The sequence below is a fragment of the Saccopteryx bilineata genome, chromosome 1 (genome assembly GCF_036850765.1).
Source record: "Saccopteryx bilineata isolate mSacBil1 chromosome 1, mSacBil1_pri_phased_curated, whole genome shotgun sequence".
Taxonomy (NCBI): domain Eukaryota; kingdom Metazoa; phylum Chordata; class Mammalia; order Chiroptera; family Emballonuridae; genus Saccopteryx; species Saccopteryx bilineata.
In genome coordinates this window covers 125007330-125019393 of record NC_089490.1, presented here as the reverse complement: position 1 = coordinate 125019393, position 12064 = coordinate 125007330, and the positions used below count along the sequence as shown (strand labels likewise).

The 12064-nt window shown below is 35.4% G+C and overlaps 1 protein-coding gene across 7 annotated transcripts in view; it reads right to left on the bottom strand.

The window, feature by feature from the left end:
* Positions 1-12064, bottom strand: part of IRAG2 (inositol 1,4,5-triphosphate receptor associated 2) — a 60217-nt gene that overhangs the window by 25061 nt on the left and 23092 nt on the right. For 6 of the 7 annotated variants that reach the window (XM_066264852.1, XM_066264876.1, XM_066264859.1 and 3 more), the window contains 8 exons: positions 8324-8370; positions 8152-8216; positions 7890-7997; positions 6116-6186; positions 3746-3803; positions 2326-2389; positions 2213-2240; positions 1463-1603 (listed from right to left, as the gene is read on the bottom strand). In XM_066264852.1, the coding sequence (XP_066120949.1) occupies positions 1463-1603; positions 2213-2240; positions 2326-2389; positions 3746-3803; positions 6116-6186; positions 7890-7997; positions 8152-8216; positions 8324-8370 (582 nt within the window). The remainder of the gene's footprint in view (positions 1-1462; positions 1604-2212; positions 2241-2325; positions 2390-3745; positions 3804-6115; positions 6187-7889; positions 7998-8151; positions 8217-8323; positions 8371-12064) is intronic. The other variant, XM_066264880.1, reaches the window with a different exon arrangement.

Here is a 12064-nt window from a genome sequence, read left to right as displayed (position 1 = left end):
TTTATATGAGCTAACTAAATTAGTCAAATTCATAAAAATAGAGTGTAGAATGGTGGTTACTAGAGACTGAGAGAAGGGGGAAAGTAGAGTTATTTAATGTAGTGATTTTCAATTGGTGTGTGGCAAGAATTTTTAAAATATGCAATACCTGACTATTTAGTCAGGGGCTCTGACCTCTTTTCTCTTAGATGGTCAAATAAAAAAATGACAACATCCAACACAATAGATGTCTGGAAGGAATTAATCATAATTATACTTATTTCATATTCCAGATGGGCAAAAACTATGTATTTTTGGTGTGCTTCAGGATTTTAGTAATTAATTTATGTGTGCCATGGGATGAAAATGGATATAGAGTTTATATCCATTTAATGGATATAGAGTTTAATGGATATAGAGTTTCAGTACGCAAAATTAAAAGTTCCAGAAATCTGTTTCACAACAATTAAATAGATATAATACTACTGAACCATATACTTAAAATGGTTACTATGGTAAATTTTATTTTATGTGTTTTTTACCATAATAAAAAATATAGAATATGATTTCTAAGTTTTTATTTTCCTTCCCCCAAATTAGCCCACTTAAGTTTCCACCCCATCTCTATATTTATGGTACCTTCACAAAATGGAAGAAGAGTTGTTATACTGCTTTGTACCTAATGGAGGCTTGTCCATGTCTGATAAGACCCATTTCTTTTTTCAGTTAATTAAATGGAAATAGACTCTTGACTCTTTTTTTTGAACCTTAAAATTGATATTATCTCCTATTGTTCAATTTTCTACTTACTTTTCTGCTTGATCTATTTGAAAATCTAAAGGGAAGGCAAAGGACTCATACAACTACTTTAAAAGGCATTTATTGTTTTATTGCTTATACGTTCCTATTAGTAAATCTTTTTTATTTTATCTTGTTCTTGAATTCTTATCTCCTGTGTAGTCACATTGGGATCAGTCACGCCTTGATACCTGATGTTAACTTAAGTCATATAAGTAAATTTATATGTAATTTTGAAAACATTATTAACAGCCCTGGCTGGTTGGCTCAGTGGTAGAACATCTGCCCAGTGTGTGGAAGTCCCAGGTTCGATTCCTGGTCAGGGCATACAGGAGAAATGCCCATTTGTTTCTCCACCCCTACCCCTCTCCTTCCTCTCTGTCTCTCTCTTCCCCTCCCGCATCCAAGGCTCCATTGCAGCAAAGTTGGCTGGGGCACTGAGGATGGCTACATGGCCTCTGCTTCAGGTGCTAGAATGGCTCCAGTTGCAATAGAGCAACACCCCAGATGGGCAGAGCATCACCCCCTGGTAGGCTTGTGGGGTGGATCCCAGTTGGGTGCTTGTGGGTGTCTGTCTCTCTGCCTCCCCACTTCTCACTTCAGAAGTATACAAAAAAAGAAAAAGAAAGAACACATTATTAACAATATCACCAAATGCAAACTTTTCAAATGCAGTGATTCTTACCTCTAGCAGCTTTAAACAGTTACTGATTTCTTTTTTCAAATTTTCTTCTGCCAAGTCACGGGTTCTTTCTTCAAGCTTCATTCTTTTCTCCAAGGTAAACCAGTCACACTTAAATCCCAAAGATAATCTGAGAAATTCAGCCTGTTGTCAAATTAACATGAAGGTGAGGAGAGAAAACTGAATGTAGTCAAGTATCTCAGTTTAATAGTGAATTATACTGAGGTATTTTTTTCTCCTCTCAACAGCATAATGTTGACATGCGTAGACTTTACCTTCTTGTTGTTATTGCCAAGACAAACACACACAGAATAGACTACAGCTTGTGCAAAAGTATGAAACAACTATAGGCAAGTGAATCTGAAACAATCTTTTTTTTTTTAACTGAGAGGAAGGGAGACAGTACAACTGACTCCCATATGCACCCTGATGGGGATCCACCCAGCAACCCCTGTCTGGGGCCAATACTCAAATCAATCAGGCTATTTTTAGTGCCTGAGGCTGATGTGCTTGGATCAACCGAGCTATCCTCAGCACCTGGGGGAACACCAATCAAGCTATGGCTGTGGGAGAAAAAAAGGGAGAGAAGGGGGAGAAGGTAGGGGAGAGAAGCAGATGGTTGCTTCTCCTGTCTCCCCTGACCAGGAATAAAACTCGGGATGTCCATAGGCCAGGCTGATGGTCTATATACTGAGAAAACTGGCCAGGGCCCACTTTTTAATTTTAATTAAAGTAAAAAATATTTAAACTCACCTCTACCTCCTTCTCATTAGCAGAAGTGCTGTAGGATAAGACAAAGAACTTATTCAACCATAATTCAATAGAAAAGCAAAAAAAAATGTTAGCATGTTATATGAAGAGCTTACTTGTCATTTTGTTTAAAGTTAACCGATTTCACAGTGGTTACAGGAAGAGAGGAAACATCAGTGTCTATTAAAAGACAATAAAATATTATTTGGTTAAAAAGGCTTAACAGCTAGAGGCATGTTCAACCAAATATTATGTCCTCTCTCCACTAAACAAAGGTATTCATTGAAATATGTTTGAGATGATAGCCAGCTAATAATGCATTTGCTGAAATATAAGATCATGTTATGCTATGCCATTGGGATTATAATGACCTTAAAATTATTAGCTCACACTTCAGCTTATGAAAGTCTTTGAAACCTGAAGAGGTCTGAGTAAGGGGACAATCCAATTTTTCTTTTTGCATTTGAATGTTTAACTTGATCCTGTGGCTAAATGCATAACTTTATCTGGAACCATGGTCCTCCTTCATAGCAAGGTTTTAATAGCAGCTGCAGCAAAAGTACTAGTGATTGTATAACAGCTGTAATAATAATAGTATAATAATAATGATGATCTGGTAACAATAACAGCAATGATACACATGGTCTTGATCATTTAATCACAGGTTTACCGTATGCCAGTCCCACAACAAAGCTCTTTACATATACTAATGATACTCTAATGACAACTTTGCAAAGAGGAAAAGTAATACCTTTATCAAACAATCTACAAAATAAGAATGATATTAATTTTATGTAGTAGCAAAATTTTCTATAGTAGCTAAATCTGCCAGACATAGTTCTAAGTGCTTTGTATGTAATTTATTCAGTCCTCATAGCAAAACTTCTGTGATGAATACTGTTATTCTCTACAGTTTATGGGCTAGGAAACTGAATCACAGTTTACCTATCACACATAGATATTTGGGAGAACTAAAAAAATTATGTACATAAAGAATTTAGCCAAATATTTAGCATATAATATATTCTCAATAAATGGTAACTTTCTTTTACTCATCTTTTCCATTTTTCAGATGAGGAAACTGACACTCAAGTTAAATAATTTTCCAAAGTCGCAGCTAGTCAGAGACTGACCCAGTACAGAGTCTGTATGACTCCAAAGATTGAACTCTGCTCACTATTCCTCCTAAAAGGGTGAAGCACTTGTTCTTTAAATACTGGCTCATTTAATACTGGCTCTTTAAATACTGGAATAGTGAAAAATATTTCAAAATTGAGCTGAGAATTTACTACCAACATTGGCATGGTTCTTAGTTCACAGTAGGACAGTAGTCCTCTGGGGCTTAATAGTCAATGGCATCATAAATGTAGCTTTTTGAAAATGTTACAAATGGAACAAGAATCATTTCTATTGGCTAATTTTATCTAGAGATACAGAATTTGTAGATGCCATATCTCTACTCAGAAAGATTTTACCCATAAAAATATCAGTAAGAAACAAAATTTCACATGGGCGTTGGGAGAGAACACGCCTTACCTCCTACAACACATTCTTTTCTATGTTCTTCTATTGTTTTTGGTCCCTCTTTGGCTTCCTAAAATCATAAGGAGATTTTATTGTTGTACATGGAGTGGATATCCTTTATAACCAGTTATTTCCCAACTTCCTGTCCTTTCCTAACCCAACCTGGTCAAAAACACTCTATAGTATTCAAAAAACTGGACCATGGGTGAAAGAAGAAAACAGGACTGCTTCAGGGGGGTTCCAATGCAGTTGCAGTATAAAGGACAGAAATGTACAAAAAAACTGCACACCTGATCGTAGTTACCACCAAGCAAACTAGGATTAATTGCCAGATAAATGGGATCTAGCTAAGTAAGTGCTCTGCAGAGGAAGGAGGGAGGCACCATGGCCTGAGCAGCACAGAAAGTCTGCAGACAAGGAACGAACACACTGAAGCTTGCTGGAGAGGTAGAATAGGATGGGTGAGGAGGTAAAGTGGGGGTGATCTAGGACTATCACATGCAATGCGTTGTTGGAGAAACTGTGGCAAAAATAGCTGTTAAGATCGTCCTATTAGGCTTTTATTCCATATGACTATATTTTGAGGTCACTGATCAATTGTCTTACAGATGATGTATCTCTAAGACAAGAATCTCCATAAGAAGGTTGTACTGTACTGCACTGCCTGGGAAACTTAATGGAAAAGCTGTAGGTGTACTATCATTTTATGAGAATAATTATTCAACAGTCTTAGAAATTATTCATAAAAAATAAATCTAAGACAAATTTTTTGGGGTAGAGCCATTGATAACCATGTCATGTAAGTGTTAGAGACAATAGTAACTAAGACCAAAACATATAACAAATGCATTTTCTCCCTCTCCTGTGCTTCATGGCCACACTTCTGAATGTGTTTCCAGTTCTTTGTCTACCATTTGTCAACAATGAACTACTCTACACCCCTATACAACGCTCTAAGAAAACTGCTTTCTGCACTAATCAGTGAACTCCTTACTGCCAAATCCAATGGATAATTTTCAGTCTTTTTCTTATTGACCTCACTGTAGCATCTTAAACAATCTATTATCCCCCTCTTCCCCCCCCCCTTTTTTGAGAGAGGGAGGAAGGGAGAGAAGTAGAAGGGAAATGAGGGAGAAGGAGCAGAGGGGGGGGGGAGATAGATAGAGAAAGAGAGAGAGAAGCATCAATTCATTGTTCCACATATTTGTGTACCCACTGATTGCATCTCTTACACACCCTGACCACGGCTCAAACCAGCTACCTTGGGGTTCAGCCAGCTACCCTACGGAACAAGAGGCAAGCTTGGTGCCTCTGGATTGTGCTGTATGCATAGTACCACCAGCCAGAGCTCCCCTCTTTCTTGAAGCTGTTTCTTCCCTTGGTTCTGCTCTCCTGTTGTCTCTCTATCAGTACAATATCTCCTTCTAAGTTTTCTCTGCATTGCTTTCTCATATTAGAAAACAGAGTTATCAAGAATTACTTAACCTCAGTATTCTCTTCTTGAGAGTCTAATCCTTGAGAAATCTCATCCATATACTTGTTTCTTTGCTGATAACTCATGCTCCTAAAAGTCCCATTGGTGAGTTTAAGAAAATGGGTATATAGCCATTTATAAAATCTCCTTACAGACTTTTGATGTCTCATAGCAACCCAAGACTTGATTTATCTCCAACTGATCATATTTTACCCCACGAATTTTAATCATCTTACTCCCTTCCTTCTCTCATGTTATTCTATTCATACCTCTTTTGTCACACCTCTCCTGGCTGCTCCCCAAGCATTTTTCTTTCATGTCACTAATCACACTCTAAATACAAAGTAACTGTATGTTATTTCCTTTAGGATATATCTTAATTCAGGGTGGGGAGAATTAGGATATATCTTAATTCAGGGTGGGGAGAAAGAGAGAGAGAGAGAAGTGGGAGAGGAGCAGGAAGCATCAACTCCCATATGTGCCTTGACCAGGCAAGCCCAGGGTTTCGAACCAGCGACCTCAGTGTTCCAGGTCGATGCTTTATCCACTGTGCCACCACAGGTATAGGATATGTCTTTATGATAGCTATCAATGTTTTATTTAACCTTATTTATTATTGCTTTCACTTATTTAAGAGTTGTCTACTAATTTATATTTAGCTTGTTTTCAGTAGACCTTTGATGAATGAATGAGTGAATTAATGACTCCACTGTATGACCCTGGACAAGTCACAAGAATGCTTTGGCCTCAGCTTTATAAAATATTGGTATAATTACATATTTTTAACCTCATAATAGTTTGAAAGGATAAAATGAGATAGTGCTTTTAAGAATATTTGCAAACTTAAAGTGACAGTTCTCCATTGTAATACATCATTACTTTCATTGTTAATGTATATATTTTCTTACCAGATTCAACATAGTTTTATTCTCATTCACTGAGCCTTGGAGTGAAATATTCTCATGGGCTGGACTTGTATCTATGAGCAAAAGAAACATACTACACATTTAGGGAGTTGTATCAAGAAAAAAAGGAAAAAATAGTGAGGCTGCCAATATGGGCACACACCTTCTCATGTGAGGTCTGACACACTACAAAACTTCAGATGTGTCCACTGATTCGGAATCAAGAGTAGAGACGCTAAGGTTCCCAAGAAAGCTAGCCATAGAAGTTTCTTAGTAGAAATAAATGTCTATACAAATGACCTTCAAATAGTGGGGTTTTTAATATTGTTCTAAAGGCTACTGCTGCTACTTTTTTTTTTATCGAACACATTGCTGGTATAATTATAGTAGCTAGTAGCCTTTTTATAGCTTGACAGACTTTTTAAAAAAATTACATATGTAAGACTAACAACAAAAGATATCCTTTCAAAACATGTATCTTTCTAAATAAAATGTCATCAAAATAAAAAGAAAAGACACACTTTTTGAGTATGCCATTTCTTTTCATAATTTCCCTTTATTTTTATGGGTTGTATTTTATTGTAATGTATTTGATAATGACTTTCCTCTTCATATGATCCATTGTTCTGAATTTAGCTCAGTGAAGGCAGCTATAGCTAGGTTTTATTTCTCTTTTTTTTTTTAAAGAATAGTTCTTTAACTATTGTTATAAAATGTATTATATTTTTAAATTTTTTATGGAAGTAAGAACAAAATATTAACCACATTCTTCAGAGATAAAAATTTTTTCCTGTGGAAATTATTTTTCATTTTTCTTTAAGTTTTAAGACAAATAATAGATAGATATGGACCCAAAATTGAAAAATGTAAAATCCTTCATAGTGAAAATTCTTTGTCCCATCTATGGTATCAAGAAACCCACTTTCCCTCCCCATACACAATGTTATTTCATTTAATCTTCCAGAGATATTTTTATGCATACATAAAAATGGTTTTTATATTTTTTCACAAACTCTCACATGCAATACATAATATTATGTACTTTGCTGTTTTTCTCAAGAAACAATAGTTCCTTGATATCCTTTTGGGAAAAAAAAGGTTCCTTATATATGTTTTATGGATGCATATAAGTATTGCATTACATGGATATGCCATAATATATATTAATTAGTATTTTATTGATAGTTAACTTGTTTCCAATATTTAGTCATTACAGATAATAATACAGTAAGTAAATTTACAATATGTCATATGGTATGTGTGTACTTAGATCTATAGAATTCTCCAAAATTGACTTGTTTTATCACAATATATGTACATTTAATATTTTGGTAGGTATTGGAAAATTCCCCTCCATAATAATTACAATCAGCGGTGTCTCACTGGGAATGGTTGAAAATGACTACTTTATTTTCAGAGTCAAGTGGCAAAAAGAATCTAACATGTCATCTAGGTAATTCTTTTGCTATATCCAGAATATTTCTATTCTGGAATTTTCTAAGCAGGTGATTCCATAGCTGAGCCACAGTCGAGACTCAGATGTGCCCAATTAATCTTTGCCACAAAGACATTTTTAAGACCCATTAAAATATATTGTAATTTCGGTTCTATATACAGAATTGAAAGAAAGATTGGTAACATTATCATATTTTTCTCCAGACTACATCTCCAAATTCTTTTATAAAATAATGCTACTGAAAATAGTTACTCTACTAGTATATAGGTCTACTTAGTGCTTTAGAATGGAAACTATACTTAAACCCTTTTAAGAACTTACCTTTGACTTTGATCATAGCAGAATCTGATCTTGCCTCCTCCTCTTTCTCACAGAGTGATTTACAATCAAGGTCACCAGAAGCTATATTTAAAGTTTCTGATCCAGTATCTACCAACAGGGAGAAACTAACAGCATGAACACTATGCAAAAGTATTTGACTAGGTTCTTTCCATTTGCATACGTGTCAGCAGGTCAGAGAACATCAAGCTCATAGTCATAATACTAATACTCCATCTTTATATTTTTTTACAAGTCCACTCACCACTTGAAGTTATAGTACTCTCAGTGGATAAAGTGTGTCCAGAAGATGAAAGTGTGGAATATTTACTGCCAAAAGAGTGGAAAAAATATTGTGAGATATTAGGTACAAAGAAATCTCTTAAAATTAACTGAATATGCATACAAATTCACATATATAAAATAGACAGGCAAACCTGGACTCTGGCAGGCTCTCAGAATATAAGCATTCAATACCATTCTCCTTAAAGAAAAAAAAGAAAAAGGAGAAATAAGTTCAGCAATTTGACATTTTCCATTCCAGAAGGGTGGTAGTAAGCAAACATTTTCATATAATTTTAAATGAACTCATATTTACTTTGCTCTTTTGGAGAGGATATGGGATGGGATTGTATAGGGCAGAATGACATGGACTTCCTCAAAGCTGTACTTGCAAAAAAAATTTCAATTTTAAGTATATTTACAAATCTACTATTTAAAGAAAACCTGATACATTTTTGGGCAAGACAAATTCTAAACTTACAGGGCAGATAAAGTTTATTTTACAAACTTAAGTTTTCTTTAAACAGAACATTCTATATGGGCATAAAACCTTTCTATTTATGGAAATATTACTCAACCTAAAACGTCTGACTGATTTTAAAATGGTTCTCAATTTTCTAGCTGGAAAAATCATACATTTTAAATTTAATCTAATTCTCAAAAACCTAAGGGATTACATCTAAATCAGCACCTATTAGGTGCTCAAAAGAGCTTAACAGTTCCCAGCCCACTAGGACAAGTGTCTGAAAATCTCCTGTGAACTTCTTAGTCTCTATCAGGAGTTCCTAATTTGGGGAAAACTTTGGGACATTAGGGTGGATTAGTTCACTTATACTATTTCAAAAACTAAAATGGAAACATAGTTTTCTCTTTAATAATACGATTTTCTAATAAACATTATTTGATATATTTAGAAAAATAAATTAAAATTTAATAAATTAAAACTGAAATTATTTGGACATACCAAAAACCTGGAGAGACATATTTAAGTGTTCCATAATCAAATATAAAACATTAACTACCACAACCAACAACAGTTTTCAGTGGCAGAATGCTGTGTATTACATGCAGTATCTATTTATTTATTTTTAATTTTTATTTAGTTTATTGCAGTAACATTGGCTAATAAAATTATACAGGTTTCAGGTGTACAATTCTATAACATATCATCTGTATATTGTATTGTGTGTCCACCACCCCAAGTCAAGTCTCCTTCCATCAACCTTTATCCCTCTTTACCCTCTTCTATAACCACCCCTCCCACTTCCTTCTCTCATGCACAGGACTTAGAATTGACCCAAGGTAATACTGATTATAGCCACAGAAGAGTGTGGGGTTAGCAAGATTTTGCTGAATGCGTAGTTACCCAAACAATAACAGCAGCTTACATCTGTTCAACACATTAAAATTTACAGAAGCCTTTTTATGTATTATCTCACTTAGTTTCCCAACAACCTTGTGCAGTGGGTTTTAACAAGAAGAGACTTACTTATTTCAGTTAAGAAAAGAAAATGAATTAAAAAATTTCTCAGGAATCTTCAGAATGCTGGTGTCAGCCTGTAAACCCAGATGGAACTAAACATAGTGTCTACATCTCTGTAAACAGAACTGTCTCTGAGATACTCTAAGCCAGGCTCTTGGAGAGGCAAAGGCTTCCCAATTTTCATCTTAGACTGGCAGACGATTTTCTTTTCTTCTTTTCCAAATGAGAGGAGAGGAGATAGACTCCAGCATGCATTCAACTGGGATCCACCAGGCAACCCCACCTTGGGCTGATGTTCTGCCCATCTGGGCCCATGCTCGCAACCAAGTTATTTTTAGTGCCTGGGGCAGAGGCTCTAGGATGCTGTCCTCAGTGCCTGGGGCAAATGTTCTCAATCCAATCGAGCCATGGCTGCAGGAGGGGAGGAAAGAGAAAGAGAAAGAGAACGAGGAAGAGGAAAAGGAAGAGATAGAGAGAAGGGGGAGTGGGAGGAGGGAGATGCAGATGGGCGCTTCTCCTGTGTGCTCTAATGAAGAATCAAACCTGAGACATTCATACACGATGCTCTACCACTGAGCCAACCCACAAATGACCTAATTACAATTTTTAAAAATGTTCACCTCATATGTTTAGAAAAATCCACAAACTTTACAAAGCAAAAATTTTACCTAAACTTTCTACATATCAATGTAGGGCAACCCTTTCCTTTTCATTTTATCTCTGCTTTTTTTTTTTTTTTAATTAAGTGAGAGTGAGGGAGGCAGAGAGACAGACTCCTGCATGTGCCCCAACCAGGACCCACCCAGCAAGCCCCTTACCGGGCGATGCTCTGCCCATTTGGTGAAGAGAGAGAAGGGTAGAGAAGCAGATGATCACTTCTACTGCGTGCCCTGACTGGAAATCGAACACAGGACATCCACATGCTGGGCCAACACTCTATCACCTGGCACCAGCCAGGGCTTCATCTCTACTTTAAATCTGCTACTCACAAAAATTAGGGAATATTTCAAAATGAATACGAAGTGATTTTTAAAAAGTATTTGCTTTTTTATTATTAAACAAGAACATCAGAGAAGCAAACGACAAGTCAAAGAAAGTTGTTTAATTATGGAAATGAGATGCAAAACAACTTTTATTTCACTGGTAAAAATGCACTATACAAAAGGCTGAAAGTACTGGAATATCTACATGTTCCCTGACCCCCTAATTTTTATGAGCAGTATATCTTTGGTCAGGTTATATGTGACTGATATGTGACTGAAGCTCCTTGTGATGTCAGTTTAGGTTAATTCATCAAAGTACCACTTTGGGCTAGGAATTGTGACAAAGGCTGGAGACAAACAAAAGCACAGTCCTCGTCCCAGGGGAGCTCATGGACCAGGCAGGAAAACAAATATATAAAACAAATACTTCATAAATTATACCCAGCATTTCACAGAGAAAAGTAATATGCACAGAACAGAATATAGTGAGGTGATATTTGAATTAAATTTTGAAGATAAATTGTACCTCATGCTCTATAGGTAGTTAAACAATGACGGGCCTATTCTTAAAATATTTTACTAAGTTGTATTAGTAATTATTATATTCTTATTTAACTATATTCCAATATATAAAAGAAGCAAAGCTATACAAATAAAAATAAATATTGTTCAGTTTCATTGATTATCATACTTCATAAAAGACAACAAAGATTAGTTCCTTAATAAAAAAATTCACTCTATAACATATAAAAACATTACTGTGTGTGGCTTGATATAACACTTATTACTGTATTATATATAATAATTATTATATTGTACTAACAAAAAAAGCTAATTTTCCAGAAAGAGACTTCTCATACCTATCAGGGTCATAGAAACATATATTTGAATTTAAGTGTGAAAGAGAATGTAGTTATTTCCTATTTAATTAAACTAGTTTTCAATCTGGGAGGGAAAGGGACCCACCATTTCTATAAACTTGGTTCTAAGAAAAAACTCTAATTACTTAGTGTCAATATAATGAATACAGTAAAAATTCTTTGCCTCCATTACATTACACATGTCTCATTCATCACAAGGCTCGGTGTAAGTCTTCCCCTTGTCTTCAACCTCATGTGAAGCATTTTAGTACGAGGCCTTTTGATAAACCTAAATTATATATTGATTAAACAAGTAATGATTCTGTGAGAAATGTCATATATACTGTTCACAAAAATTAGGGGATATTTTATCACTTCATAATCATCTGAAATGTCCCCTAGTTTCTGTGAGCAGGGTGTTTGGCGGTCATGTATCACTGCCTCGTTCTGGGACAGCTGCGAGGTAAGAAACTGGATATTGCTCCAATTCATTCATGGATATAAACCCCACTGGACAGAAAACAACAGTATAGACAACATATCTCAAATCCAGATTTTAACAAATTTGGC